This window comes from Perca fluviatilis, chromosome 2 (genome assembly GCF_010015445.1).
Source record: "Perca fluviatilis chromosome 2, GENO_Pfluv_1.0, whole genome shotgun sequence".
NCBI classification, from domain to species: domain Eukaryota; kingdom Metazoa; phylum Chordata; class Actinopteri; order Perciformes; family Percidae; genus Perca; species Perca fluviatilis.
The window spans coordinates 31212443-31240325 of record NC_053113.1 but is presented as its reverse complement, the minus strand read 5'-3'; the positions used below and the strand labels follow the sequence as shown (position 1 = coordinate 31240325).

Genomic DNA, 27883 nt, shown 5'->3' with positions numbered 1-27883 from the left:
TATAAATGCAGTCCATTTACTTTTACATTAGATGAGAATATTGATACCAATGTTATGTCTGTATGGGAAATATGTAGCTGGAGCCAGCAGCCAGTTAGCTTAGCTTAGCATAAAGACTGGAAACAGCTAGCCTGGTTCTGTCCAAAGGCAATAAAATTCCACCTAGAAGCAAATCGAATCAAAAGCGCACTAAAAACACGTTATGTCTCGTTTGTTTGAAGCTATAGTATGAAACGTTTCATCAACTCTACAAACGACTAGTTCTACGTTGTATATTTTGTTGAGTTGTGTACTTACATTATCCCAAATGTTTCCAACAATTTTTAAACCTAGAGAAATCGGTATTAAATTGGTCGCCTGTCAATCCCTGTGATAATCCTTTCACATCCCCTTTGCGCATGTGTCAGGTTTTCTGCCAGAAACTGTCATAAATTGCCACATGCCTTTTTTTTAAAGATTTTGGTCGTTTCTCACTATATATTTTAACCGAATGAAGGATTTTAGTCATTGGACGTCTGGATCTGAAGTTATCAGAGTAACAAGCTGAACAAACGTTAGTGGCTGCTTGGCTCACAGCCCCTCAGGGACGTCCTTTGTCCGCTGAACAGCATCAGAGAAACGCTGACTTTTTAATACAAAACTGCTTTAATCAGTGTTTTTACCAGTTTTAAGCAACAGGTTTGTTTGTTTTGGCAATGAGGAGACCTCTGTGGATGATTTGGAATCCTAACCGGGAGGAGCTGACTGCAATTATGACAATCAAACCAAACTCAAACCAAAGTGTCAAAACGATATTTCCTTGTTTTGTAGGTGGTCATTGTGCCGGACTATCTCTTGGACGGGAACAGTTGCCAGGCAACCAACTGAAACCAACGGAAGATACTGCTCCAGAAACAAACCAGGTACAAACTGACAGCATTATAACTGACATTACTGACTCCTTTTCCTTTCTGTTAACTAACTTTTAGCATGTCACAGATAAACACTGCAACTTTTTTATCACAAAAGTAAAACATAAGTGGGCACCTGCCTAGGACACACATTGGTTGTTTCAAGTTGCCTAATGATCAGGTCTTTAAAGCAACTTGCGTATGATGCAGGTCTCCTCAGCTTCCGTCCGACCCATGTTGGACTCATTCATATGAAACACCTGTCTAGTCTTAATCTCTGTCACATCTCTGTGTAGTTCAATACATTTTACTGTCAAATTATAGAATCACATAGAAATAATTATTAGAAATAATTATTATTATGTAATTGCCTCATGTGGCCACAGAAGTTGCTGTTTACCAAAAAGCTACAGTCTTGCTTTAAAAGATGCTCTACTAGTAGTCTACTGAAGTTTTACTGAGTGCTGGGATAGATATGTTCAGAGCTCTGCATATGGCGGACAGCTGGACCTTTGGCTAGAGACAAGCCAGCAGAGGAGAGGCATGGCAGGCGGCAGAGTTTTTAATCTCTCTCTGTTATTAACCTCACGCCCTGACAGCCTGCTCCCTGTGACACTGACCTGCTTCACCTAATGAGCTACCAATTACTACAAATTAGGCGAGAGAGAGGCCACTGCTATCATCCACTCCACACACTCTTCTCAACAGTTCTGTGGGATTTGGATGTAGAGGGATGCTCAGGTAGAATAAATAACAAGGTACACGTGCATTTTGTATTTCTGGAGGTGTGATGTTCAGAGAGGATGCTGTTAACATTGTGTATGTGTTGCTGTGCTGTGCTGTGCACTTAGCGCTGTGCCTTGGTGCTTTAGGCTGGCACATCGAGTGAGTTTCAAAGATCATTTGTATTTGCACCTGCTCCTGCTGTGTGTGTGTGTGTGTGTGTGTGTGTGTGTGTGTGTGTGTGTGTGTGTGTGTGTGTGTGTGTGCCCACATAGTTGGTCTTTAACCTTGCACACCTGGCTACTCTGCGAGACCAGCTTCTCTCTGGCCCTTCTCTATGTTTATTCATTTATTTATGGGAAGCCTGGAAATGATCCCCCTTGTCTTGGTCTCCCGTGGCAGCGAGGGAAGGCAGCCCAAATTTATGCATGGCAGCAGAAATTAATTAGGCATCATTTAACTCATGCTAATGTGTATGCATTGAATTTTTTTAAGAGCCCGCCTGTTAACTAATTTGTAAAAACTGTTTCACAGAAACGTCAACAGTCGGGAACAGACAGTGTCTTGTAGGCTATTTTCTCATACACAGAGAAAAATATGAAATCAGAGTGGAATAGAGGAAAGCCTTGAGAAGTTAATAAACAAAGCTGGAGGAGGAGGAGAATGTGGCCTGCAGAGGTCACAGCGCTGAAGCCTGCTTCTCCTCTTCATTTAAATGTGTCCCTGGACTGGAATGGCCTGCAAGCTACACACACACACACACACACACACACACACACACACACACACACACACACACACACACACACACACACACACACACACATTCATAGAAAGACAGAGAGAAAGTGAGATGGAGGGAGAGAAAGGGAAAGTGAGGCATTTATTTGTTGCTTCGCTCCTAACGGTCTGCTGGTTCGACACAGAACCCCCCAAGGTAGAGTTCAAATAAAGCGTGTGTGTGTGTGTGTGTGTGTGTGTGTGTGTGTGTGTGTGTGTTGAGCCCACTTTCGGCGCTCTCTTTTGCCAGGAGGTTTTTCAACAGCTCTTGTGTTAATAGTGGGCTAGCCGCTTCAACAGCAAAGGACACTGGTTGTCTGGTTTTTAGAGAGAACTCAAGGGATCATGCAACCTGCATATGCATTCATATATGGCATATAAACAGTATACATGGGCAGTTAACTTTATGCATTCTTTTCACATACTTTATAGAAACAAATATTTCAAACTTCTCCGCTGGTTAGTGTCATCAAGCATACACAATTACATCTCTCTTTGACTCATTTCTTTGTAGATGGTAGAAGTATCCAGAGAAGGACAGAGCAAAATGTTACGTCAAATCAAATCCAACATCCAGCATCGAGGAACATGCCCTGTGTCATCCGACTGCTGATATATATATGATGGTTATCTAGCTATCTTGCTGTGTTCTGTTAACCTTAGCCTGCTCACATTGAGGAGCGTACCGACAGATTGATCAATAGGTCAGCATGCTGACAGCAGTCCTCAGGGTCCTGGTCGAGGGAGAGACTGGGTGGGTTGAGGAAGGGGGGTAGTTAAGGGTGATCATGTATCCCGCAGATACCAGAAGCACCTAAACACGGTGAACGAAACCCACAAAACACTCACTTAACAGATGACCCTAACCCCAACTACTTAAGTACTCTGAACTCACTGCTCTAATATCTTGATGCCAAAACCTGAACTGACAGGCTTACAAAAAGTCACGGTAAAACAATATGAGATTATTCTTTTCTGCTCTGTAATTTTATTATCATCAGCCACATCATCATCATCCCCATGATATAGAGTATACAGTATAGATAATACTATATAATATGAGCCTATATTGTTTATTCCCAGCCATCAGCAGTTTGCATTTCACCCTCTGTGATCCGGCCGTGTAAATTACTAGACACAACAGGAATTATTCCTAATCATATGTACACGGCCTGAGCATCCACCCTGGCCTAGTGCCCATCTTCATGACAGACATATAAAGCCTGTGTTAGGCACATGGGAGATGCTGGGGCAGATAACCCCACATTTACATTCAAACAGAGCTTTTGACAAAGCCTTAGCAACAGGAACCTTAATCAGCGGGAAGGCTGCGCAACCCCGGCCTGCCTTCTCCTCTCTTCTCCTTACAGCCATGATCTTGAGAAGGAGCTTTAAATTGGAAATTATTACACATTAAACCCTCTGCGCGCAGGCCAGGATCGAACTGGATCAATATCTTGCCCAGCACAATAAATCAGATGCTTTCTCTCCCCTTCTCTCTCTTCCCCTTTGCTTTTCGAGTGGCCATAGGCCACTGCTCAACTGGAACATATTTAAATTTTCTTGTAACAAATTAATTCCAACATTTTCTCTTGATTGAATTAGGGCAAGTGCTGGTGCTGTCACAAGTGTTTGGGCTGCTCCTGGGGAGAGACAAATTGCCAGGCCTGGACACGGGTAACAAGCGGTGGTGTTGAGTCGCTGATAATCTCCCCACTAATTCTCCATTACAGCAAAATGAGGCCATAAATCTTCCTGACAGCTGATCGATGTAAACATTGTTTCCCCCATGATTGCCAGCTCTCCCAGCGGAGCTACTGTCCGCTCACAATCCGCTGAAATTACTCCCGTACCAACCCTCCCTCCCTCCTTCTCCTCTCTGGAACTGGTGTGTGTGTGTGTGTGTGTGTGTGTGTGTGTGTGTGTGTGTGTGTGTGTGCGTGTTGGACTGGCCTGGCGGGGAAACCAAAGTCACTGCTGTCCTGCCGAGGTGGCCATCTAATTTTAGCTCAAAGCTTGCTAAACAAATGGAAAATATTAATCAAAATGTCTCCTGTTTAACCACTGGCACGAGCAATTCTTTATAAAGGAATGATTGGTGTACTACCATGTGGTCGCACGTTGTTGCAGGTTGAATGAAATGAAAGAGACTGTTGAAAAATGAAGGGAAGAAGAAATAGAGGGAATAACATGCAGTGAAACAATGATTTCTTTTCTAAATGTAGCCATCACTCCTCCTCCTCCTTCTTCCGTGTGTAATGGCATTAGGCAGAATAAACGGCGGTGAAAGATTGAGTTGTCAAACAGTCAAAGCACAAGGCTCGTTATCAGCGTGTTCACTGTCTGATAATATTCTACACCATTATTAAAATCCAATATGCATGCAATTACAGAGACGGGATGCTGTTAAAATGGGACGTTTGGCTGTAATCACAGACAGGGAAGGCCATTTTAAGACATGCCACTTTAAGAAATCTGTTAAAATGGCATGTATAAAGCATTTTGGATACTTATTTTATTCACATATAGCAATAAACAGTTTAGGACAATAAAACTAAAATTGGTTTCAAGTAAAAACCAGAGGGTATACTGTTGTGGGAAGATACTGACTGCTGTTGCTTCATTTGTTACGTTTCTTTATCTTGTTATCTTCTTGATCTTTGTCATTTCTCAAAGTTATTCCTGCATGTCAGTATTTCTGCTGCTCTCTGAAATCTTGCTTCTGGCATGATTCTCTGTCTTTGTGTCACACTTCATACAGTTACCTGTACGAGTAGGCCGACTAGTCTTTCATTTCAATCATCCCGATCGTCGTTGTGGTCCGGATGCTATGACATACTGTGATTCGAGGCTCTAAATAACCATGAACATGAATTAGCTGCAGCCGTCTGAACCATCTGAATAGACGTGCACGGCACGCGCATCTGCACTTAAATAACAGCCAACAGGAATACCCTCTGTCTGAAATGCCCAAAGAAACTGCCTTAAGGTTCACTGTATATGATGTAGTGGCATCTAACTGTTAGGTTAAAGATTGCAACAAGTGGTGTAGTCTACATCATACGCAGGTATATGCTGTATGCCTACTAAGAAATCTCCAGGATTTCCATATACCCACTTAAAAATGTGCAATGATACGCAACAACATAGTTTTGTGACAGAACTTTCACTTCAGATATTTGTATTCACAAATATGGGGTTCAGTAATGTGACCGCAAACTAAATTAACACTTCAGATCATGCAGAGAGACTTTTCTCATCTTTCATCGACCCGCTGAGCGCAGTGCGTATATAGTGTGGGCCCAAATGCTCCACCTACACCAACACCAGTATCCTCCATTCACCGCACATTTAAGACAAGTAGCCTATTTATTTTTGCCTTCATTGCTTTTGGGTCAACTTTTATGATCCATGCTTAGGTCCCTGATGTGAAAGCCACCTTACTGCTTTATATTCCATTTTATTTTTGATGTGTTTTGAATGTCATCTGTGTTTTCCTTCTCATAGGATACATGTAATCAAATGTAATCCCACCATAAATTGGTGCATAAAAGTGCAGTCTAAATATACTTTAGATATTGAGTTTTTAGTTTTAGCTGGCTGCTGCAGTTAAAAACCGATGCTATGACAGCGGTGAACGTGACCCATAACGGGAAAGTTGCGAACCGGACAGCTAAACATTGAGCTGAAACTCACTAAAAAGCTCTGTGATACATGTTTGAAACATTTTTGATATGTTTCTATAAAAATGTTGAATATAGCTACTTTATCCCTACCATCATGTACCAGAGACACGCTCAGATATCTTTTAAAAGCGAGAACTTAAAAAATGTTGACAGTAGATTTTAAGAAAAACTCTTATTGAACATATTCGGGGATTTTGTAGAATTGTTGAATATAAATGTTCTTGTCTGGCGATACAGTTTGTTGAATCAAAATGATCTAAATTGTTATTTTTACATTCTGCAAGATGCAGATACTTCCTCCTGTTTTAGATACTGTTGCCACTCTTTAATTTCAGATACCCTCGACTTTGCAGCTAATGTACAGCCTCTCTTCTTTCTATTCATTCAGTCCACTTTGGCTGCCTGTACTGTAAATGAGCATTTATGAGTCCTGTGACCACCGAGCACCCAGGAGGCATGTGCGACAGACCAGAAGACTTCCTGCACTGGCTCTAAAGGTTATTCGGGCCAGCACTCCATTGCAATTGGTCCCTGTCTGGCTCTGTCACTAGCATTATGACTTCATCACCCTCGAGAGGAGAGGAAGAGAGGGAAAGAAAAACAGTTTGCACTCATCCGTCAATGTCCATCTCAAATTACAGCTCAACCAATCACCGGCGAGGATCAATAGGGAGCGGCTGGGCAGGTTGGGGAGGGATAAAGAAAGGAAGGGAGGGGCTGAAGATGCACGCGGAAAGACAGAAGAATAACTGATCGATACAGAAGGATGGATTTTGTCATTTTGAAAAGGGCTGTCAGATGGTCGTTCACTCCCACCTGCTCAGAGCTATATCCTCCAACTCAGGTTGCGGATGACACGTCAGTCTATCACGTTGCTCTGCCTTGTCCACCACTATCACACTGTTAGCATAAATCATAACTTTAGAGATAATGAGACTCACAATGAGCAGGTATTATTTTCATTGGCTGTCAATTTGCACAGATCAATGCTACACCTTCAGAGGGCAATCTCAAACAATGCTCCGTCTCCACATGGTTGTAATTGCAAAGCGATTTCATTATATCATTTCATCCTACGCCTCCTCCACATTCCATGTCACAATGCGTGTTGAGCCTGACCCCTGCACTCCTCCATGCACGAGGAGAGGAATATACACTGCCAGTGCCAGTCTGATGAGAGGCTGTGTGTGTGTGTGTGTGTGTGTGTGTGTGTGTGTGTGTGTGTGTGTGTGTGTGTGTGTGTGTGTGTACACGCTGGGTGATTAACTCAATAAGAAGCAAAGATCTCCTTTATTTGGATGCTCTCTCCTGTAATGGTTGTTTGATTGGAAGCCAGTGGCTGTATTGACAGGTGAAGTGGACTGATTAATGCGGGCTTAAGCCAGTAAGGATAACAGTCCTTCTCATGGCTTATTTAACTCTGAAAGAGTGACTGATGGTCCACTGCAAGAGTGTCGTCTAAATCACTCCCCATTGAAGCCTCTAAACACAGTAATGGAGCCATTTATGCACATCTCTTCAGGAAACATTGATTTGGAGGGTTTTAATACAACCCACTGCTTATATGTGAATTATACTACTACTACTTGAAGCTAATTATAACTAGATAATGAGAATCATGAAAGTGTTCAATATTCAATCTTAAGGTCAGAACCGTTTTTAATTCTAATAGCTTACATAAGGGGATACTTCTTCCCAAAGGCACCAAGAAACTCAATTCTAAACAAAATATGCTTTCAACAAGAAGTAATTACTTTCTGGGTGGTAATTAATAACCGTAATGGTAACCCTGGGTCAAGAATGCATTGATACTTTTAATTTGGAAGTTAAAAGTTATTTTAGAGTGTTACAAAGTAGTATAAAGCCCTTCTTCTATAGAACCACTGTACCTTATAGCCAGCAGTGGGCAAGCTGTATATTACAGCCCATTGTAAACTGCTGTATGCTAATCATTTGACCTAAGGTGCAGAGTTTTAAAGTAAGGCCAGAGCAGTAGAAGGAAAAGTGTTTTTAGTCAAAACAAAGCGTGCAGAGGAAGTGAATGAATATAGAGTATCAGTATTATGTCTGTCATGAGGGTCAAAGGTGACTTGTTTGGGGCTTGGTTGAAGCTCTGGTTTCAATTCAGTGGATCAGAATAGCTCAAATTGACACCAAGACCCATCTGCCCACTGAATTAATCCTCCACTCTCTTCCATTTGGCTGTTTTTTTTGTTTTCTTTATCAGCTCCATCCATTTCTTTATTCATTCAGTTAAGTTTTGAAAGGGGAGAGGTGGCATGTCCCGGGGCATGTATGTGTTTAAAAAAAGCCAGTTTCAAGTGTAACATTTGCAGACTGCAGGGTCACTGGCAGTTATATTTTCCCTCTCCCTCCTCTCTCTCTCTCTCTCTCTCTCTCTCTCTCTCTCTCTCTCTCTCTGAAATCGATCGTTTGTTTGTAGGGAGCTCAAACAGCGGGAGAAGGATTCAGAGCTCTGCTGGCAATGTGAGCAGAGCAGAAATGCTGCTGGGGGAAAACGCAGGCAAAAGTCAGACAACCTCCCTACTCTCACCATCAGTGCACATGACCTTGGGGCCAGAGCGAGCTAGTGAGCGAGCGGACGGAGGGACCGCCCAGCATGCGTTGGTTCATACACAGAGGAATTTGGAAAGCAGAGTGGAGTGCGGGTCCGCGAGCCCTAGCCCTTTTCTTAAGTGAGTGCAAATTAACTGAAATAAAACTTTTTAAAGGTCAATATAAATTTGATTTGCTGTCTACATATAAACCTTAATAACATTAGAATAAAGTTCCCATGCTCTTTGAAAAAGCCTGCTCCATTCTACTTGGCTGTTAAACATGAAGGGCAAGCAACAGGTGAGGAGCCTTTATGTCTGTGTCTGCGGCCCTGCAAATAGAGAGAGACCGTAGCGAAACAAAGACAGTAGTCGACAGTAGCTGACACTGGCTATCAAACACACAGCACACAGAAGATGTCTGCCAAGGAAACAGCCACTGGTGGGAAACACAGAATGAAGGAAAAGGGGGAGAAAAGAGCGATAGTGAAAGAAGAAGACAGCATGACACACAGGGGATGGACATGTTTGTTTTTGTGTGTGAGCCTGCCTGTGTGAGCAGCGAACACTCTACTGTGTGTACACTCTGTGTCTCTTCCTCTTGCTCTGTCATAGCCATCTCAGTGGCGACTGAGGCGGTGGAGCCCCACGGGGGTCAGCCATGTAAGGAACATAAAAGGCCAATTTAATTTAGCACGTCCGCGGCTACAAAGTATTTTAATTCCGACAGCTGTGACTGAGGAGTTAATATTTGACTTGTCAGAAGTGGGGCCGGGGCCAGTGAATCATTGTAATTCTCATTAAGAGGCTCTCCCCCAGCAGCACGCTAATGCAGAATAATGAAAGTCAAGACAGAGTGAGCTTCTAATGCCAGTTGAGGCCTATCTTTTAATATTCCCCTCTTGATGGATTAGGGAAGCGGGAAATTCATCTTGGATCATAGGGCCTAATTTAATAAAGGATCATTCCAGGAGTATTGCATTTTATAATAATGTCATTTAAAGTGTCGTATTCCATTTTTACTGTCCCATATGTGTGCTTATATAATGGTGCCGGAGGGATGTGTTTTTACAGTACTCTCTTCTGTGTCCACACAGCCCCTCCAACCCTCACTACACGGTCTCTCTGCGGTCCGCAGGCTCTCAACTCAGGTTTTCATTTCATATTTTGGTGATAGAGCCAATTGAGCGAGCAGCTATGTTAAGTACTAAGTTCAGTTACTGCAGCATTTTGCTGCTTCCCCAAATTATTTTTAATAGTATTTAGGGGAAATCACTGTGATATGAGTGTTGGGATTGTAAATATCACCCAAAGGAAATATTATAAAGACATTACATTTGCTCCATCACAAGCTTCCAAATGCCTCTCTCAGAGAGGCAGAGCTATGTATATTTATTCAACCCACTCACAAAAGAAAAATGGCTTTTAGGGAATAAAGTAAACAGACGTGACTAATATGAAGAAGTGTTGACGTTAGCAGCAGCACAGAGCACACAGTTATACCTCGTAAAAGGCTGGCATGAGTGAAAAATGCTGAATGTTTCCGAAAACGCTTTTGTGAATGCGTTCATGTTTTTTATAAACATACAAGGCTCAGCAGTAAAAAAATAAAAATCTCAATATAATCTTTGTCATTTAGAATTTGCAATTTTGCACATATAACATGTTAAACAAGTCCCAAACCAAGTTACCACAAAAAAGATTACAGTAATGCTTTTATTAGCAGTGGTGCAGGGCTGTTATTGTGCTTTGCACGCCCAGAATATCATATTGCTTATGTTTTTTCATATAAAACACCACCACATATGGACCAATAACATGTAATATGGTTCATTAGTGCTGGCATTAGTCTTCTAGGAGACAGCTGTGCATCCATCCAAAGACATGTAACCAATAGTCATAGACTACTTATTTGTTGAAAACTATCTCCTTAGCAAAATAACTTTTTATTTGTCCTTCTGTTGTTACTTGAATATTTTCCCGAGCCAAAACTTTTACAACAACTGTTTGGCAACACCTGGAAGCAGCTTGACATCCCTCTTAATCCATTTTCTTTATATATGTTCACTTTCTATGTATCATCTATCAGTCTTCCGCTGCTAAGCTAAGTTAACCCGCTTCTGGCAGTAGCCAGAAAGTGTATGTATTTATGGTAAAGACATGAAAGCGGTATCAATCTTCTCATCTTTCCCAAAATGTTGAACTATTTTCTTTAATATTTCCTTAAGTATTACTGCAATAATGCAATATAATACAACAACACAAACTAGTGCTCCAAAAATGGCATCAGTCAACATCTCTCTGACAGTCTCATCAACAGTTAAACATTAAAACCCCCAGAGATATATTTATTAGGAGATATATTTATTACAATGCTGTTGTTTTGGTTATTGTAAAGAAAACACAATATCAGGGAAGAAAGCCAGTCTATGGACTCTTTTGAGTCATGAGTTATAGAAGGGGTTGCCATGGACCCTTGCAGGTCCATGAGTCATTGCATTGCAAGCTTAAGATTTGCTGGCATGTATTTAACTTAAACCAACTCCTGTCCCAAGCGTTTCTTCGGTGGTCCTACAAGAGCACTTCCAGCACACAATGTGTTACATGTGACCCTTTAAAAGGGTCCCTGTCATCATTAAGATAAGAGGCAGTCTCTCAAATATGCTTTAGCTCAACAAAGTGCTTCCTCTTTGGCACACTCATGTCTTTTGCACCTCCTTCTACTTTCTCCAACACACTCGTCTCTCTTATCTTTCCTGCTCATATCGCTGCCCTTGTCTCTTTCTGTGGGACTTTCTTTATGTCCGTCCCCCCCTCCACATTCCTCGCTCTTCAGTCAATGTCAAAGTCACAATTTTAAATCTAGTTTCTGAATATCGCTGCCAGTTGAGAGATAAAGTTTTTTTTTCTCAATGTGCTTGCTTCCTTCCTCTCTATAACACAACCAGTTATCTGTCACAGTACGCGTCAGCTATTTTAGGATGCAAATGCAATATCCATTCTCCATACGTGTGTCACTTCCTTGAATTTCTTTCCCCATCGCAAAACAAAAAGGAAGGAAAAGTTTTGTTCGCTGCACACAGACCGCAATCCAGTGTTTTACAGATTCACTCCTGTAGAAGCAAAACCATTTCCCACTCTTCCCATTGTCTGCGTTGCGAGTCCTAGTCATCGAGGAAACCACTGAGTAAACACTATCTTGCGTTAAATTGTGTGTAATACCAGCAGCTACACTGAGAAATTCTAACAGCCACTTTCTTTGTTTATTTTATATCTAGAGGAAAAATATAAAGAGTGAAAAACAAGAGTGTGAGTAACTCAAAGAGACAGGGAGAGGCTGTCACACACTGAGAAGTAGCGATATCACAGGAGGGAGGGAGCGCGAGTGAGGGCCAAGTTGCGAGATCTATTTTTACATCCCATTTCAGAATGAGATAGTGTCCTTCTCTCACACCTCCCGCTGTGGAGGAAAGTAATGCAGGCCTATTTAATTAGACGTTGGCAGATTGTTGAGCCAACACTGTAATCCAATAGAACGTCGCACCACTGTGGGGTCCTGCCTCCTCCGATGCCTCCTTGGCCCCATAATGCAGCTCAGTCAGCTCTTCGCATTTTGTCTGCCCTTCTCTCAGCTTGTGACATCAATTTACATTAGCCTCCATTGAAACAAGATGCATTCTTCCCACCGGTGACTTACCCAAGCGCACACACACACACACACACACACACACACACACACACACACACACACACACACACACACACACACACACACACACACACACACACACAGCCCACTCAACCTGCTCCTCCCAGTTGAAGTTGACATGGTCCCCCACCATTATACATTACCTTTCATGCTCATCTTATTAGCCTATAATAAGGCATGTGTACATGTGTGCGTGTGCTTGTGTGTAGTTCTCGTATGTATTTATCTTCCAGCCCGGGGACAGCTGCTTACATGCACTTGCCTGAGGAGTAAATTACCATAGCAATACAGCTGTCAATACTGCTGTATCAATGAGGGGACGCAAGTGACAGGATCAATGAAAACATCTGAATAAGATGCCCTGGATGACACTTTCCTGCTTTAAAATTCTATTACTGTTACAGCACTTGACCTCTTGCGCCCATATTCTGCTGCCCCAAAGACTTATTAATATACAGGAGAGAACTCAGGACAGGTAAACGTAATGTTCATGGATAATGCTTTAACAATGAATTGAAGGATACATACAGTTGGCTATAGCGTAATGACTCAGTCCAATGTTATAATGATCTCACGTGGCATTGTAAAAAAAAAAAAAAAGAGTTGCTGATGTGAAAATTAACAACTGGACTAAAGGCATTTTGCCTTTAATTTATGTAATTGAAAAGCAGACAGGAAATGTAGCAAGTTAAAGAAAGGATTACAAATGTCTCTGGCTGGACTCGGGAACCCGGGAAAGATGCAGTTTATGTGGTACACATCTTAGCCTTAATGCCACCATGACAAACCAGTATTACATTTTAATCATATAAACATTAATTGTACCTAATAGAATGCAGTGGTGGAATGTAACTAAAGCCCCTTTCACACATGCAGTGCAAACATGAAATTATCTAGAAATTATCCAGCGGCTCGCATATCGGATCGCATATCAAATGGTGTTTAACCTGCCAGCTCCCTAGTACGAAGTCCGTGTAATCTCCGATTGAGTGTGAGAATTCACCATGGATGTATAATAAGACCTGGATACAGTGTTCGAGGCGGAGCCCCGTTCATTCCAATAAGAGTTGCTCAGTGGTGCATGAAGCCAAAAAAGTTCAAATTTTGTGGATGAAATTAACCGAATGATCTGCGCTGCTTTTGCAGTACAGACCTCCAGCCAGACAGAGCCAGCTACTTCCGGTTTAGCACTCCCCTAATTTGATTGTTTAATCATGCAGCTCGTCTAGACTTTCCAAATGTTATAAGATAAGATAGATTTTATTGTCCCGGAGGAAAGTTTTCTTGGACAAATAAACAATATCTGCTGTTTAAAAAAAATGCAACACAACATAGTGCATACATACATACACATACATAAAGTACACAGACACAGCCTGTTGCATCACTCTGCATGGACATGCTCATGTTGCACGATCGGACGAATGGATCAAATTCTAATATTAAACCGAACCGAGTCATTTATTGGCATAAGTGCTGCTCAAAAAAATCTATGCCCTGATTTACAGATGTCTCCTTGCCATGTAAGTCTATGGGGAAAAGTATTTTTGGGCCCCATGGCATCACATGACGAACACAAAGTTGTAATTCCACTATTTGGCGGTTATGTAAAATTGGCTTCAAAGCCCGATGCACTTCGGGGCCTGGAATTCACAACAAACAAGTGGGCGTGTTGATGACGTTTCATGCGGCTCCCGTAAAACAGGGAGAAAACAAACATCTGAGGGTGAAGAACAAGGGTGATTTACACGAAGACGGCAATGAAAATGTCTAACTCGAGAGACGATAAGATTCGACACATTCTGTCGTGAGATACAAGGTAATGGAGCCTTTTATACATTGTCGTGTTTCTTTAGAAATAAACAATGGACAAATAAAGTCTTTAAACGCTTCACATGTAAAGTTATTCGCTCTCAAAGTGACGTCAAAACGAATGGCAGTCAATGGAATGCTAACGGCGAGTGATGGCTTGTTAGCATCAAAATGGCGCCATAGGAGCTGCACGTTGTGGAGAGAGTTATGCCGCATTCTATTTACCTCGGAACTCAGAAGCCGCAACTGGGAATGACGTCATACCCGAGTTGAATGCGTTCTTTTTAAAAGTCGGATTTTCATTGTTTTCATTAGCTTGAGCCCGGTTAGCTATTGTTAGCAACCAGTTAATAACAACGCATTACGCCGTTTTTTGTGCATGCAAACAGCGTAACAACATGTCCACAGATAGAAGTTGGACATGCCTGTGTGAACGACTGATTAAGTGACACAAATGAGACAGAAGTGCTTATAACCAATGTTACTGTAGCTTTCACAACTGTTGATACAGGGGGCAGCCATGTTGGATTTTGAACTCGGGCTACTGCGAGGTTGTCTGAGTTCCGAGCTCGTAAATACGAGGTCAGGGGGCATGTTTCCAACTTTGACCTCGTAAAAAACGAGTTCCGAGGTAAATAGAACGCGGCGTTACCCCCTTGTGTGCTACGTGTGTGAAAGAGAAACTCCAGACTTTGTCGGGACTTGATTCCTCGGACATTGTCCGGAGTTCATATGTGAAAACGGTTTAAGTACATTTACACAAATTTGAGGTACTTGTACTTTACTTGGATAGTTCCATTTTATGCTACTCTATACTTCTACTATTACTGCTTACTAATTTACATGCAAAGAGCTTACATGATGCTATGTTATAGATTAATATAGTCAAAAGTATATAAAATAGTTTAAATTAGATCCACCTCGACCAACTACAACAGTAAAATGCTACTTACACATTAATGCATCGGGAATAATAATCAAGTAATATTAATTACTGTCACTGGGGCTATAATTAATGTATTATGGGTACCTTTAACACTTTAAGGTAATTTTGCTAATAATACTTACTTGCTTAAAACATACTTAATTAAGTGACATTTTCTATGCAGGTAGAGTATTTCTAGATTGCAGTATTGCTACTTGTACTAAAGAGTAACAGTAGGGACTGGACAGGAAACATGAGGAGAGAGATGGGGGATGATGTGCAACACTTTGCTAATCTTTTTTTTCTTTTTACTTCTCTTTCTTTGAAACAGCAATAACTGGTTTCTGACATAATAAACTTAAAGGAACACGCCAACTTATTGGGACTTTAGCTTATTCACCGTAACCCCCAGAGTTAGATAAGTCCATACATACCCTTCTCATCTCAGTGCGTGTTGTAACTCTGTCTGACGCCCCCACCGCTAGCCTAGCTTAGCACAGATCCTGGAGGTAACCGGCTCCAACTAGCCTACTGCTCCCAATAAGTGACAAAGTAACGCCAACATTTTCCTATTTACTTGTTGTGATTTGATATAGTGATATAGTCACAGCGTGTACAAATAACAAGGTCACATGAGACACAGCCATCTTCTAACCGTATATAAACTGGGAAATATATTCTCAGAAGGTGAAACACTGCTACTTGGGCGGAGTGATTATCGCAACACCTGAAAAGCACCGTTGTTACTCTCTGCTCCTCACCACGGGGCTTCTTCTGTGCTGCGAGCAAATCACTCCGCCCAAGTAGCAGACCATACAAATCACAACATGTAAATAGGAAAATGTTGGCGTTATTTTGTCACTTATTGGGAGCAGTAGGCTAGTTGGAGCCGGTTACCTCCAGGATCTGTGCTAAGCTAGGCTAGCGGTGGGTGCGCCAGACAGAGTTACGACACACATGGAGATGAGAAGGGTATGTATGGACTTATCTAACTCTGAGGGTTACGGTGAATAAGCTAAAGTCCCAATAAGTCGGCGTGTTCCTTTAAGAAAAATAGTCAATAACAGATTTAAGTTGTCTGATCTTTGTTAAATAGTAGCCTATATATCCCAAACTAACTTGATGGGTAATACAGAATAGTTAGCATAGAAGCATAAGTGCATACGTTGTTGTGTGTAATTCTACTTTACATTGTCATGATTAATATGACACATTTTCAGTTTCTTTGGATGCTCCCCATAATAAACTTTGCCTGCTGGAAGGGTTTGCCAATAGTTCTGGGCAATTTCATAAGAAATATAACATACTGTTAATGTTTACAGATTCCTTAGGTCACTCTCTGACACAATCAACATGCATTTCTCATAAACTTATGATGTGTTTAAATGCAACTACCGAATGAAAAAGTATAAGTAAATTGCAGCCAACGTATCCGTATGTTTATGTATGTTTTCTAAAATCAGTAAGATGTATTGATTTTTGTATTGCACACTCAGATTTATGGCTATGTGAAAACAACTAACAGCTTTATGAGTATAACATTTACAGTACACAGGTGATTGATGCTTATACTGAAAACCAGGGGCTATTTTCCATCACATCTAAACTTTGCCTTGACCGCACAAGTCTGTCACCAGTTCAGAGAGCATTCAAATGCGGTTGACAGATATATAAATGGTCATAAATGCTTCCCTGGACAGAATGTTGAAAAAGCGTTTAACCCCAGGATGAATGATCCCGGACCTCCCCGGATTTACCCACATTAAAAAGACACTTGAGCATCCTGATACAAATATTGGATGATTTGTCGGCTTTTTTGTCATTTCGTGACATTTCTAAATGGCATTTTGTAAACTTCAGACAAGCCTGAATACAATCAATATGAGATGAGTTAGGCCTGTGTTTCCAAGAAGCTTTTAGTAATTTAAGAGTCTGTGTACAAACATCTGATGATTGAAAAGCAAGTACTCGATTATACTCACACACAGATGATTGGATCTTACCAGCTTGTAAATATAGAGCGGCATGGGCCAAATGTTTAACATTTACTGTGTGCCCCTCATCACTCTCCCTCTCTTTCTCCCTCTATTCTCTCTCTCACTCTCTCTCTCTCTTTCTCTTTCTCTTTCTCTGTGTCTTTGCATTTCATTTTGTTCTCTTTTCCTCTGAGACCACAAGGCACACACAAAAATGCACACAAACTCACCCGACAATGCACCAAATGTCACCTTTTTTGATGGAAACAATCAAATCCCCTCAGAGCTACTAATGCCCACAGGTCTCCACACATACTGTACACCCTTGTTATGTCTTCTTCCCAGGGCGGGGAGTTATACATTATGTTATCTCCCTAATCTGCAAACCAGCTGCAACTGGAAATGAATTAATAACAAATAAAATGCACCCAGTACATAAAAATGTGTAGATTGCCCTGGGGCACCTAAACAGGAAACGGTGAAACAATTAGACTTCTTGTTTTGTTCTGACCTCTGTTTTGTTTTGTTCTACTTAGCTGCTGAATAGAAGGAGCTGGAGATAGAGACTGTTGTTTTTCTCTGTCTGTAATCACCGTGGTTAAGCCTCCCTGGTCATAGCAGGGGTCAAATCTGTGCGAACACCCACTTTTCATCCTACAGTGAAATTAAATACAGTGTTACAGTCAAGCTCTATGAATGCTGTAATTCTCCACTGACTGCAACCCACACCAAGTGCTGCGGTTAGCCACCCAGGCCTATACGGTGCACGCATGTGATAACAGGCAGCGATATGGCGTCCTAATTGCTGGCCTGAGTGCTATTGGAGGGAGTTTTCAGCAGGTTTCTTTTTCACTTTCGCTCCATTTGATGTCTTTGAAGTTGGTCTTTTATGTGCCGTTGCTCCTGATGGCTGTTGTCTTTGGTGCGGTGCTGTGTGCGCCCTGCTCTTTGAGCACTCCTAACATGTAACAAAGGCAAGCCCTTAGAGAGAAAAGAAGAGAAAGGGAGCTCTCTCACATACTTTCTCACATAAATTCATACACACAAGCGTGGATACAAACAGTATATACAATCACATTTAGCCACAGCCATTCGCATGCCTCGGCTGTCAGTAAAAACTGCTCTGTAAGATTGTTTAACGTGCCCTAATTTGATAAAGGGCCAAGTGCGGGAAATGAGAGAGTAGTGTATTTGTCTCGGGGGTTGTAGTGGGGTAAATATAGCAACAAGACAGCACCAGTTGATATGAAGGATTTCATGGTGTGGAGTGCTTTTGTGACTCACCAGGCTGATGATGATCTGTGTGTGTGTGCGTGTGTGTGTGTGTGTGTGTGTGTGTGTGTGTGTGTGTGTGTGTGTGTGTGTGTGTGTGTGTTTGCTTACATCCATTTGGAGTTATAGATGTCCAGTGTTGTTTTCATTCATTTGATGAACTTGAATAGAATTGGCCTACTCTCGACTCCTCCAACATGGTGTACAATAATCCATTACAACAGAGAGAGTGTGTGTGTGTTTATGAGTTGAGGAGGGAGGGAGAGACCAGGGGTAAAAAAAAACATGGAGTAAGCGAGAGGGAAAGACAGTGAAAAGAAGCCAGAGAGAGAGCCTGCATGACCGGCTCCTGGCTGGCTGCGTGGGGGTGTGTGTCATAAGAGTGTGTTGAGAGGCGAGTGAGCGCGCCGGTCGTCTCCATGTCTAATCAGGAGAACACTTGTGTGTCCCCGTCTCGTTGTCTCCTGGGCCCCTCAGGGTGGAGGCCCCTCCACTACACCACTACACCTCAGGACATGCTGATTGCTGCGGGTCCAAGCCACAAGGGCAGGATTCAAGACTTTGGATTGTAGTCATGAAGAAGTGCATAGGGATGAAAATGTTTCAAAATCTGTTGTGGAAATGGCAAAAATTGAGACAGTGGTACGTACACTGACTCCATTCGGGTAGATGAGTCCTTCAGGTGACACTAAATATTACTGGAAATGAATTATCCCTTCATTAAATCTGTGTTATAGTTTTCATTATTTTAATCCTAGCCTATACAGGAATGCCCTTGTGGTTTCCTCAATAATAAGTAGTGACACTTATAGTTTATGGCATATTTTCAATATCTTACTTCTATAATAATAGTGTATGAGATTAGAATCTAATTCCTCAACCTTTAAATCACCGTTTTTAATTCCAAAAGTGAATTTGCCATGCCTTGCAACTAAATTAGATGCCTTGGACCCAATTGTTCTTTATGAAATAACTGTATGTAAATAATGGCTGAACAATGTGATTAATGTGACATAAGCACTCTGATGAACTTGACCTCACTCTGCGGTCTCTACGAGTTAAAACATAGCCGGTCGCAGGACAGGCGCGCCCCCGACCCCGGTGTTTCTGTTCCATCGCAGGGTAGCAGTGCACGCTCCCGGCTCAGCAGTTTCCCAGTTCCGTCTTCTCCATTACTGGCGAGGCTTTGAATCAATAATTCAATAGTTTTGGCGTCTTAATCCTGCCCCAAACGGCGAGATACACAAACACTCCAGACTCTAGTGCAGACTCTGTGAGATCAGTATTAATTAATAGCTAAAGACATTGTGTTTTGTGTGGAAATATCGGAAGGGGTAATGCGATCTGGATTCCTATAATTATAGGCTCCCGTGTCAGGTGTTTATTAAATGTTCAATAAGAGGCGGTTAAGATGTCAGGAAATGAATCAGGCAAATTTGTAAGTCAAGTGAGGCAGGCGATAATAAATGATTTTTACAAAGACCTTGGCTCTGTTTAACTTTGTGAGCTGCCTGTATATTTTTACGCACAATGCCAAACTTGAGGTCATGACACATAAACCGGCAACATTTTAATTCAGTGAAGATGCATATGGGCAGGAGGCCAAACGGATCATGGGGATTCACAACTGGAATTACATCGAATACCATTAACCTGTAGGCTATAGTTTTATAATAATGTAATTTTTATTACTGACAATATCTCAAATGTTGCTGTTGTGAAAAAAATTATCGATTTAGGCTTGATAACACCCAGGCATGTAGGCTGCTATGTGCAAAACTACAGCCTATACCACAAACACACTGCGGGTATAATTCTATTAAAATTTGTTTAGAGGCCTATAATTAATCGGGCTTAGTTTATCTTCTTATTGCAAGAATAACAGAGTGGTTTCAAATCTAAATGAGCAGCCTGTTAGAAAAATATAGCCTTTATAATTGTGTGCATTTCAAGTGCTGCAAAACTTTAATCTTTGGGCCACTGAACGGCCCATTTCTCTTTATCCTTTATCTGCCAGTTTGTCTAGCTTGTACTGGAAATTACAAGTCCTCCTCTCCAAACGCTCCATAACCAAATATGAATAATGCATTGGTTTGGCATGGGAGCAGCAACAGACACCCATGTTCCTGACTAAACGGGCCTGTCACAACTGTGACGTTATCAAAAGACCTACAGGCATGAATTATTAAAAATATATTGCCCTCAAAGGTTTACAGGCAGCAATAATAATAATAATAATAATAATAATAATAATAATAATGTAGCTGATAAATGCCAATTAAGATTGTAAAAAATAATGTCAACTCATTAAGGAAACTTTTGTTAATTTATTATAGGAACGAAAAACAGTTTGTTTAGGTGGATTCACGTTGCACATGTGATGGAGAAAGTAAAACAATTTTATGAGTATTCTTTTTTTTTTTAGAAACCCGTGCCTCAGGTATAAGTGTTCACTTTCACTGTTATAAAAACATCAAAATTACATACAGAAAGCACATGTTTTTTTTAATACACGAAATAAAGTAAAATACAAAATGAACAAATTCCCCACAAGGCATTCATAAAGCCACTAAATAATAAAAAATAATGCATGTGTCTTGTGTATAAACATATTTTACACGTGCCCGTACCGTCCTCGTGTTACTGTCATTTGGTCGCGTGTTCACTGTGTTTAAGATGACATAATGCTCCTTTAAAAGGGGACAAATCACCATCTTACGGGTTATCCTGTGACAAAAGGGTCATCATATATTATATAATCTCACGTTTCTGGTGTGTCGCCTATGGTTTCACCTTTACCAGAGGAGGCCCAAACAGGTCGAATATAGTCCAAACATTCAAGTGAGAGTGGCCCTTCCTCAGAGAGGGAAGGGAAGATGAAGACAGAGAGAAAGAGGGGTGGAGAGATGGCTCACATCACGTCATCCGTGAAAACTCATGCAAACACAGCTTGGGCATTTTGAATCGTGGACAAGAAACACAAGAGGGAGAATATTGTCCTTTTTTGTTGTTGTTGTTGTTGTTGTCGTCTCTGCTTCGTCAAAGAATTCCCGCTCTGTCCTTTTACAGAGAAAGTGTTTTATAACGAGGCCAGCCTCTATATGTTCAAAATGAAATCATAACAATTATAATATAATATTAAAACGGAACAACTGCAGAATGGTTCGCCTTGTTTGACAAAGTATCGACCGTGCCAGCTGCATCCTCCTCCACCTTCTCAGGGTGTCCCGCCGCCCTCCTCAGCCATGCGGCTCCAGAGAAGGACCCTGCGTAGCCTTGCTATCCATCCGCCACTTTATTTGGCGTCCAAAAAAAACCCCACACATGTATAGGCTATTACGTCATAGTCTCTTTTTTTCATTGTCTTTTCTTTGTCTCATAAATAGCCTATATATTTTTTTTTTATAGTTATACTCGTCGTCCTTCATTTAAAAAAAGAAAACATAAATATCGTCCTTGGATAATTTTTTCTCACTTTGTTCTTGGATATTTTCACTTTGTAAGCGTTTGTGTTCAGTGTCTCTCAGTCGCGAGGACATGGCAGAAAGCGCGTGCGCGTGCGCGCCCCGTGCCCCCCAGTCTACCTGGCGTCACAGTCCCAGCGCTGCCGTGTGCTTTTTGGCCTTCAGTCTCAGGTCGGCGATGCTCGAGTTCTTGCTGGTGTTCTTGGCGGCCGCGGCGGCGGCCACGACGGACGCGGCGGAAGCAGACTCGGCCGCGAGCGTCGCCAGGGGCAGCCCGAACGGCGGCGCGGGGAACATCATGTAGGGCGCGTGCGCCGCCAGGTGAGAGTGCAGGTGGTGCTGCGCGTGGGCCACGGCGCTGTCCAGCTGCAGTTGCGCCTGCACCTGAAAGGAGAAGGGCGGCACGTTGCAATGACTATCCTACGGGACGCACGGGTGGGGAGAGAAGGGGGGAGAACATGCGTTAACTTTGCAGTGGGTTGTCTGAAGGGTCATTTCACTAGTGTCACTGTTGTAGATGTGCTTTAACTGTACTGTAGAGGCTAATCTCATAGGGAGGCAGGGCGAATGGTTAAAGAGGTCAACATTGTGTTCAGTCCCCGAGCTTTTCTACTAAACTGTCTTTGAGCAATATCACTGGATGCCATCTCAGTTTCTATAGGGACATTATTTACTACTGCAGCTCTTGTGAATCAAAGGTGAAATTTCAGTTTTTATTTGGACATCAATAGCATGAAATCTAACATCAAATCCAACGTTCATTGTCTTTGGAAATCTTGGACCTTTTGCCTTCAAGATAATAAACCCAAACCAGAACAGTGGTGCTCAAAGTGAAGACTGGACTTTACTGAAATGTAATGCAGTACCCCCCCACCCCACCCCACCCCCCACACACAACACACACACACACACACACACACACACACACACACACACACACACAGGTGCATGGTTTAATATATCAAAAACAAACCAGTCCAACCATGGAATGTATACCTTTATGTGTTGGTAGGAAAACATCCAGAGACTCTTGGCCCTTGGCAGGGGTCTGTTTTACACTCTGGAGTACTAGAGGTCTACTAATATGTTTGCTTGCTCCAGTAAAATAGGCAAATAAAGCATAACACAATAGAGGGATTTTTCCAATTAGGTTGTACAGGCTACGCTGTGTTGGCACAGGATTTTTGTCAGTGTGGTAATAAGAGTTTAGTTACCCCCTACATTGGAACTGGAGTCTCTGCATAGCACTTGGGCACAGCCTGTGCCAAGACACCAGTCCTGGGATTGCTCTGGTTTTTAAGACTAGACGCTTCAAAGTAACTTGCCTGTTGGAATGGCATCCGTAAAGCCCCCACGTTGACATATGGCGCTACACGACAAGCTTCAAACTGATTCGCTGCTCCAATCAGGACTCCTGCAAGAAGCACAGATGATAGCCTAATTGTGAGGAGAATATTCAAAAAACCACAAAGAAGTCAACTGCATGGCTGAGCAACGAGCAGTGAGCTGATTGTCGGAGTAAACTTTAATAACGTCCAAGATAAACAGGCACTAAAGAAATCACAGTGCGTTTGCTTAATTAACTGAAAATGAAAACCACGTCCCAAATAGTAACAGTGCGTAAAGATTATGTTGCTGCATGCTGCATGCATTTGAGCGTGTAGTTGCTCTATAACAGGATAGAATGGAATAGAAGAGAATAGAAAAACAGTTTTGTGTGTTGTTGGAGCATGCAGGATAAAAGCGTACCTTTATGTAACTGGTTCTCCTGCTTTCTGCATTTGGCTCTTCTATTCTGGAACCAAACCTGCAGGGACAGAAATTAATTAGAGACCTACTGATTGGCAGCTGCTTGTGGGGCCAGCATGTGTAATTCTTCTCAAAGTGACAACAACCGCAGAAAAAAACAATATCCCCAAGGAGCACTGAAATATTAATGACACTGCTTAACCCCAGATTTGAATTATTACATTTAGTCTACAACAAGGGAGAGTGGGGGTTGGAGCAGAGAGAAAGAGCAAGAGCAGAGTGGTAAATCTACGAAAAGAGGGACATTAAAACCCTATTAGGAGAATAGAAACACCCTTGTTGGAAATGCGCAGGACTACTGGACTATAATAAATAACCTTGTCAGCGTTGGTTTCATCTTTCTATAGATTAGTGTCCCTGAAGAGTTGAATGAACTCTCAGATATCGAATAGCAGCAATGCTATTACGGTTTTGGACATCAGAGCAAGGCGATCTGAGAACATCTCCCTCTTTCTCTTTCCATCTCCCTCTCATTAAATGACCGCTGAAATTAATTACCCTTATCTGCAGAAAATCCATGTCAGAGAAGCGCTTAAATGCCTCGCAGTTTTGTCTAATCACCGCCATAACACACAATTGCACACAAAAAAAACCAGCTTCAAAGACGGCTCACTTCTCTTTTTCCTTCTGTTGAAATCGACAAGCGTCAATTTCAGAGAAACGCCTTGGAACAGAGATTAAACGATTCATTTCTATGATAATCTGCTTTGAATTTCCCAGACAAAGCTAGGGCTAAATTAGCCCACAATACAACATGTCAATCTGCAATCTCCCTTACATTAGGCTCATATAGGCTCCACACAGTGGACGCATGAATGAAATATCATATTGATTTGGCTGTCAGCTGGCTTCATTTATTGACCACAGTATCGGAAGTCCTTTTGTGCACGCTTCAGCTAATTTATCGCGATGATAAAAGCAAACGCTCTGCTGTTATTGATTGGGGCAGATATTTTTTTTTTATAAAAAATGAATGTGTGGTCTCTGCATGCAACTGGTAAAACGATATAATGCTCTAGCAGAGAGAAAGAGGGAGAGAGCTGCTCTTGATTTGGGTAGAAAATAATACATAATTTATGCAAATCCCCGAGCTGTGCTCCTTGTTCGGGATACAATACGCCTTATTGGTGAGATTCCAGTTCAGGCCGGGAGAGCCCTGCAAAAAGCTGGCTTGAACTTTTTTTTAGGGGTGAAGGGTGAGCTTGGGATGGGGGTCTTTTGGGCCCGTTTTATGATAAATTTTTTTCCACAACGACCGCCATATTGACTATTGAGACAAATGCTCAGCCCTCCCCTATGAGCCGGAGCATACGGGATAAAAGAGTCTGGAATAAGATATTATAGGGGGTTTGATCAATCAGATGAGAGGAGTTGTCTATATGTTCATTGTCCCTGTGCTCCCGTTGCACAAGGCATGTCTGAGCCGCCCCCCCCCCTTACTGACTGAAGCCTTACTGGGTTTCTGGGCAGATGGTCTGTCCCCATGAAAAACGACAGCATCTCTGACAAACAGGGCCTTGGTAACATACACCCAGAAACCGAAGGCAAATATTTGTAGGCGTATTTGTTACGATGGATTCGGACAATACAGATTAAAACGACTCCTCGTGATACAAGCAAAGGCCTAATTGAGACAATTAACACAACTTCAGTCATAAAAAGAAACGGAGAGAACCCTGTTCTAATCAGAAAGTGATGAAAGAAATAACATTTCGATTGTGAACTCTGTTTCTTCCTTCTTTCAAAATCTTGCTCCACTTATTTAAACCCACAAACACCCATGGGGGGTTCCTCTGAACCTTTCACAAATCCAGGCCTATGTACTGTAGTCTAGTAGTGTAGGTCTGTGCACGTGTGTCTTCTACATTCACAACCACCATAAAACAAAATGTTATGCTCAGATTTTTGTTTATGCGTTATATCAAGCTTATCATAACACAAATCAGTGACGATATTATTAAAATCCCTCCTGGAAAAATATGTGCATTTCTTATTCTTTTTTTCTTCTATTATTCTTATTACTATTATTGTTGTTGTTGTTATTATCAGCATTTTTATCAGCATTCATCTTCTTGTTATTATTAATATTTATAGTTTGTTTTAATTATTAGGCTATTTCAGTTTAAGGATGTGGGTCACTTTCTCCTCCATTGTTGACACATATTCATATACTCACGCTGCCATGGTTATGATAATGTTGTTAATGACAACAATATACATAGCCTACATATATGCCTATATTTCAGTTTTTTGATAATTGAATTAGATTTTAGGCTAGACGGAACTCTACGTGCTACTTTGTCCCACCAAATAATGAATCAATATTCGTATAGCCTAATTATTATAATACTAGTATTCTTCCTACCTGTACTCGGGCCTCTGACAGGCCCAGCCGCTGGCTGAGCTCCTCCCGCATGAAGGCGTCCGGGTAGTGGGTCTCGTCAAAGAGCCGCTCCAGCTCGTTGAGCTGCTCTAATGTGAAGTTAGTCCGACTTCTCCTCTGTTTGATTTTAGTCTGTGCCTCGTCCTCTAAAGGCTTCGAATCTTCTTTCCTTTCTTTCACATCTGTGTTGCCTGTGTTGTGCGCAGACGAGAAGAGAGAGAGACATCAACACCGTGGAGCTGCACTGTGACCTCCGATCTGTGCTACTTCATCGTCACATATTTATGAAATTGTTTAATATGTTTTTACTCTGAAAAAATACGCTTCATTCTCACGTAAATCATATAGGGCTTTAATAACGGATTAATAAGCTGCATATTCTTCCATGCAGTCCAAATGAGCCAAACTAACGGCTGTGCAAACTCTACCCCAGATTAAAGGGTAGAACTGAAATAACGTGCACTACTGAAATGATTATCGACCTACATAAATTGAAATAAAACCTAGGCTACATGATAGGAAAGAAAGACATGCCCTACCAGCCCTCAAATATCACAGAGCTATCAGACCTCGGATGTTTTGTAGAGCTACATAAAGCTCTTTAATTATTAACTGCTTATAAATATGTAACGCTTTGCCCACTGTTGGATGTCTGATACGTGCTTGTCGCAGTTCCGCTTCTAACCACGCTGCCCATGACGAACAGATGTCATTTTTTGTTACAAGCCACCCAGTTTCTAAGATGTCTTGTGTCACATTTTGTCCAGGTTTCATAATACACAGTAAACATCTGCTTCACTTTCTTAAAATGTAAAAAATATGCTGATGATTAGAACACAATTGGAATTTGGTCGGTTTGGAAGCATTAAACACAAAAGCAATTCTTTATATTTAATTCAATAATTTGCCGTTTAAAGTATGATTGTATGCTGTTTTTAATTACTGATGCTTTTTTAATTTGCCTTTATTTTCGTTTTGCAATTGTATAGCCTATACAATAAACATTGAATTGTTGGGGACAACCACGAAAAAATAATTCTTCCACCTAATGTCTATGGTATTTATTTTATTTACATGCGATCATCAGATTTTTATTCAAGCCATCTACTATTTTAATGTGCTTTCACACATGAAAACAGACATCTGTGTGCACCGAGTGACAGGAAATGACAGGACTCGATTGCCACCTTTCATGTGCAGTGATGTCTGTATGTATGCGCCCTCTTTTAGTTGAAACATTGTTATAATAGCTATATCAAAGATATATCAAGATCTCTGCGATAACTGACAATCAATGACGCGTATGTAATAAACTAACATAACGTTGCTGTTATAATCAATCCGAAGTAGGCTAAACTGCAGCATTTAAAAAAAAAAACTTAAGGCACATCAAGGACGAGAATGCACCGCTATACTTTCATAAAATTGTGATGTAAAAAAAATGTAAGACAATGGGCTTAAATCGTGTCATGTTATAATAGCATGGTTACTAGTTTGCCATAGGAGGCCTTGTTGTTTATCATAGTTCTGGGTTAGGCCTTTTCTAATGAATTGAAACTTTTTGAAACTGTACCACCCAAGACATCACCATGCTGCAAGCATCTTATTAAGATGGAAGATATTACGATGCCTGGTAAAAAAGCCTATAAGGTGGGCGGTTTGGACGTTGCAGGCAAACAAACTAAGAAAAATAAAAGGTAGGCTACTTTCAGAAAGCAGCAGAGAATGATTTTCCTTCCCACAGATCTCGATTGTGCTTTAACTTACATCGACTAGTGGGATACTGAAATCTGCTTGGATCGTATCACAAGCTAAAATGCCGATGTTTTAACTGTATTTCGCAAATAAAAACGTTGTTATGATCGGCGCATGATGTTCGATTAGCCTTTCTAGAATAGA

The 27883-nt window shown here is 41.5% G+C and overlaps 1 protein-coding gene and 1 long non-coding RNA gene across 3 annotated transcripts in view; one reads left to right on the top strand and one right to left on the bottom strand.

The window, feature by feature from the left end:
* The window catches only part of LOC120574893, a 76525-nt gene extending 67770 nt beyond the window's left edge, over window positions 1-8755 (top strand). The window contains exons 2-3 of the long non-coding RNA XR_005641921.1: window positions 811-902; window positions 8523-8755. This is a non-coding gene — a long non-coding RNA (uncharacterized LOC120574893). The remainder of the gene's footprint in view (window positions 1-810; window positions 903-8522) is intronic.
* Window positions 8756-20635: 11880 nt separating this feature from the next.
* Window positions 20636-27883, bottom strand: part of shox2 (short stature homeobox 2) — a 7861-nt gene continuing 613 nt past the window's right edge. Inside the window, exons 2-5 of one of the 2 annotated variants that reach the window (XM_039825383.1) lie at window positions 25967-26175; window positions 23542-23599; window positions 23118-23206; window positions 20636-22212 (exon numbers count right to left, since the gene is read on the bottom strand). In XM_039825383.1, the coding sequence (XP_039681317.1) occupies window positions 21919-22212; window positions 23118-23206; window positions 23542-23599; window positions 25967-26175 (650 nt within the window). In that variant the 3' untranslated portion in view covers window positions 20636-21918. The remainder of the gene's footprint in view (window positions 22213-23117; window positions 23207-23541; window positions 23600-25966; window positions 26176-27883) is intronic. The other variant, XM_039825389.1, reaches the window with a different exon arrangement.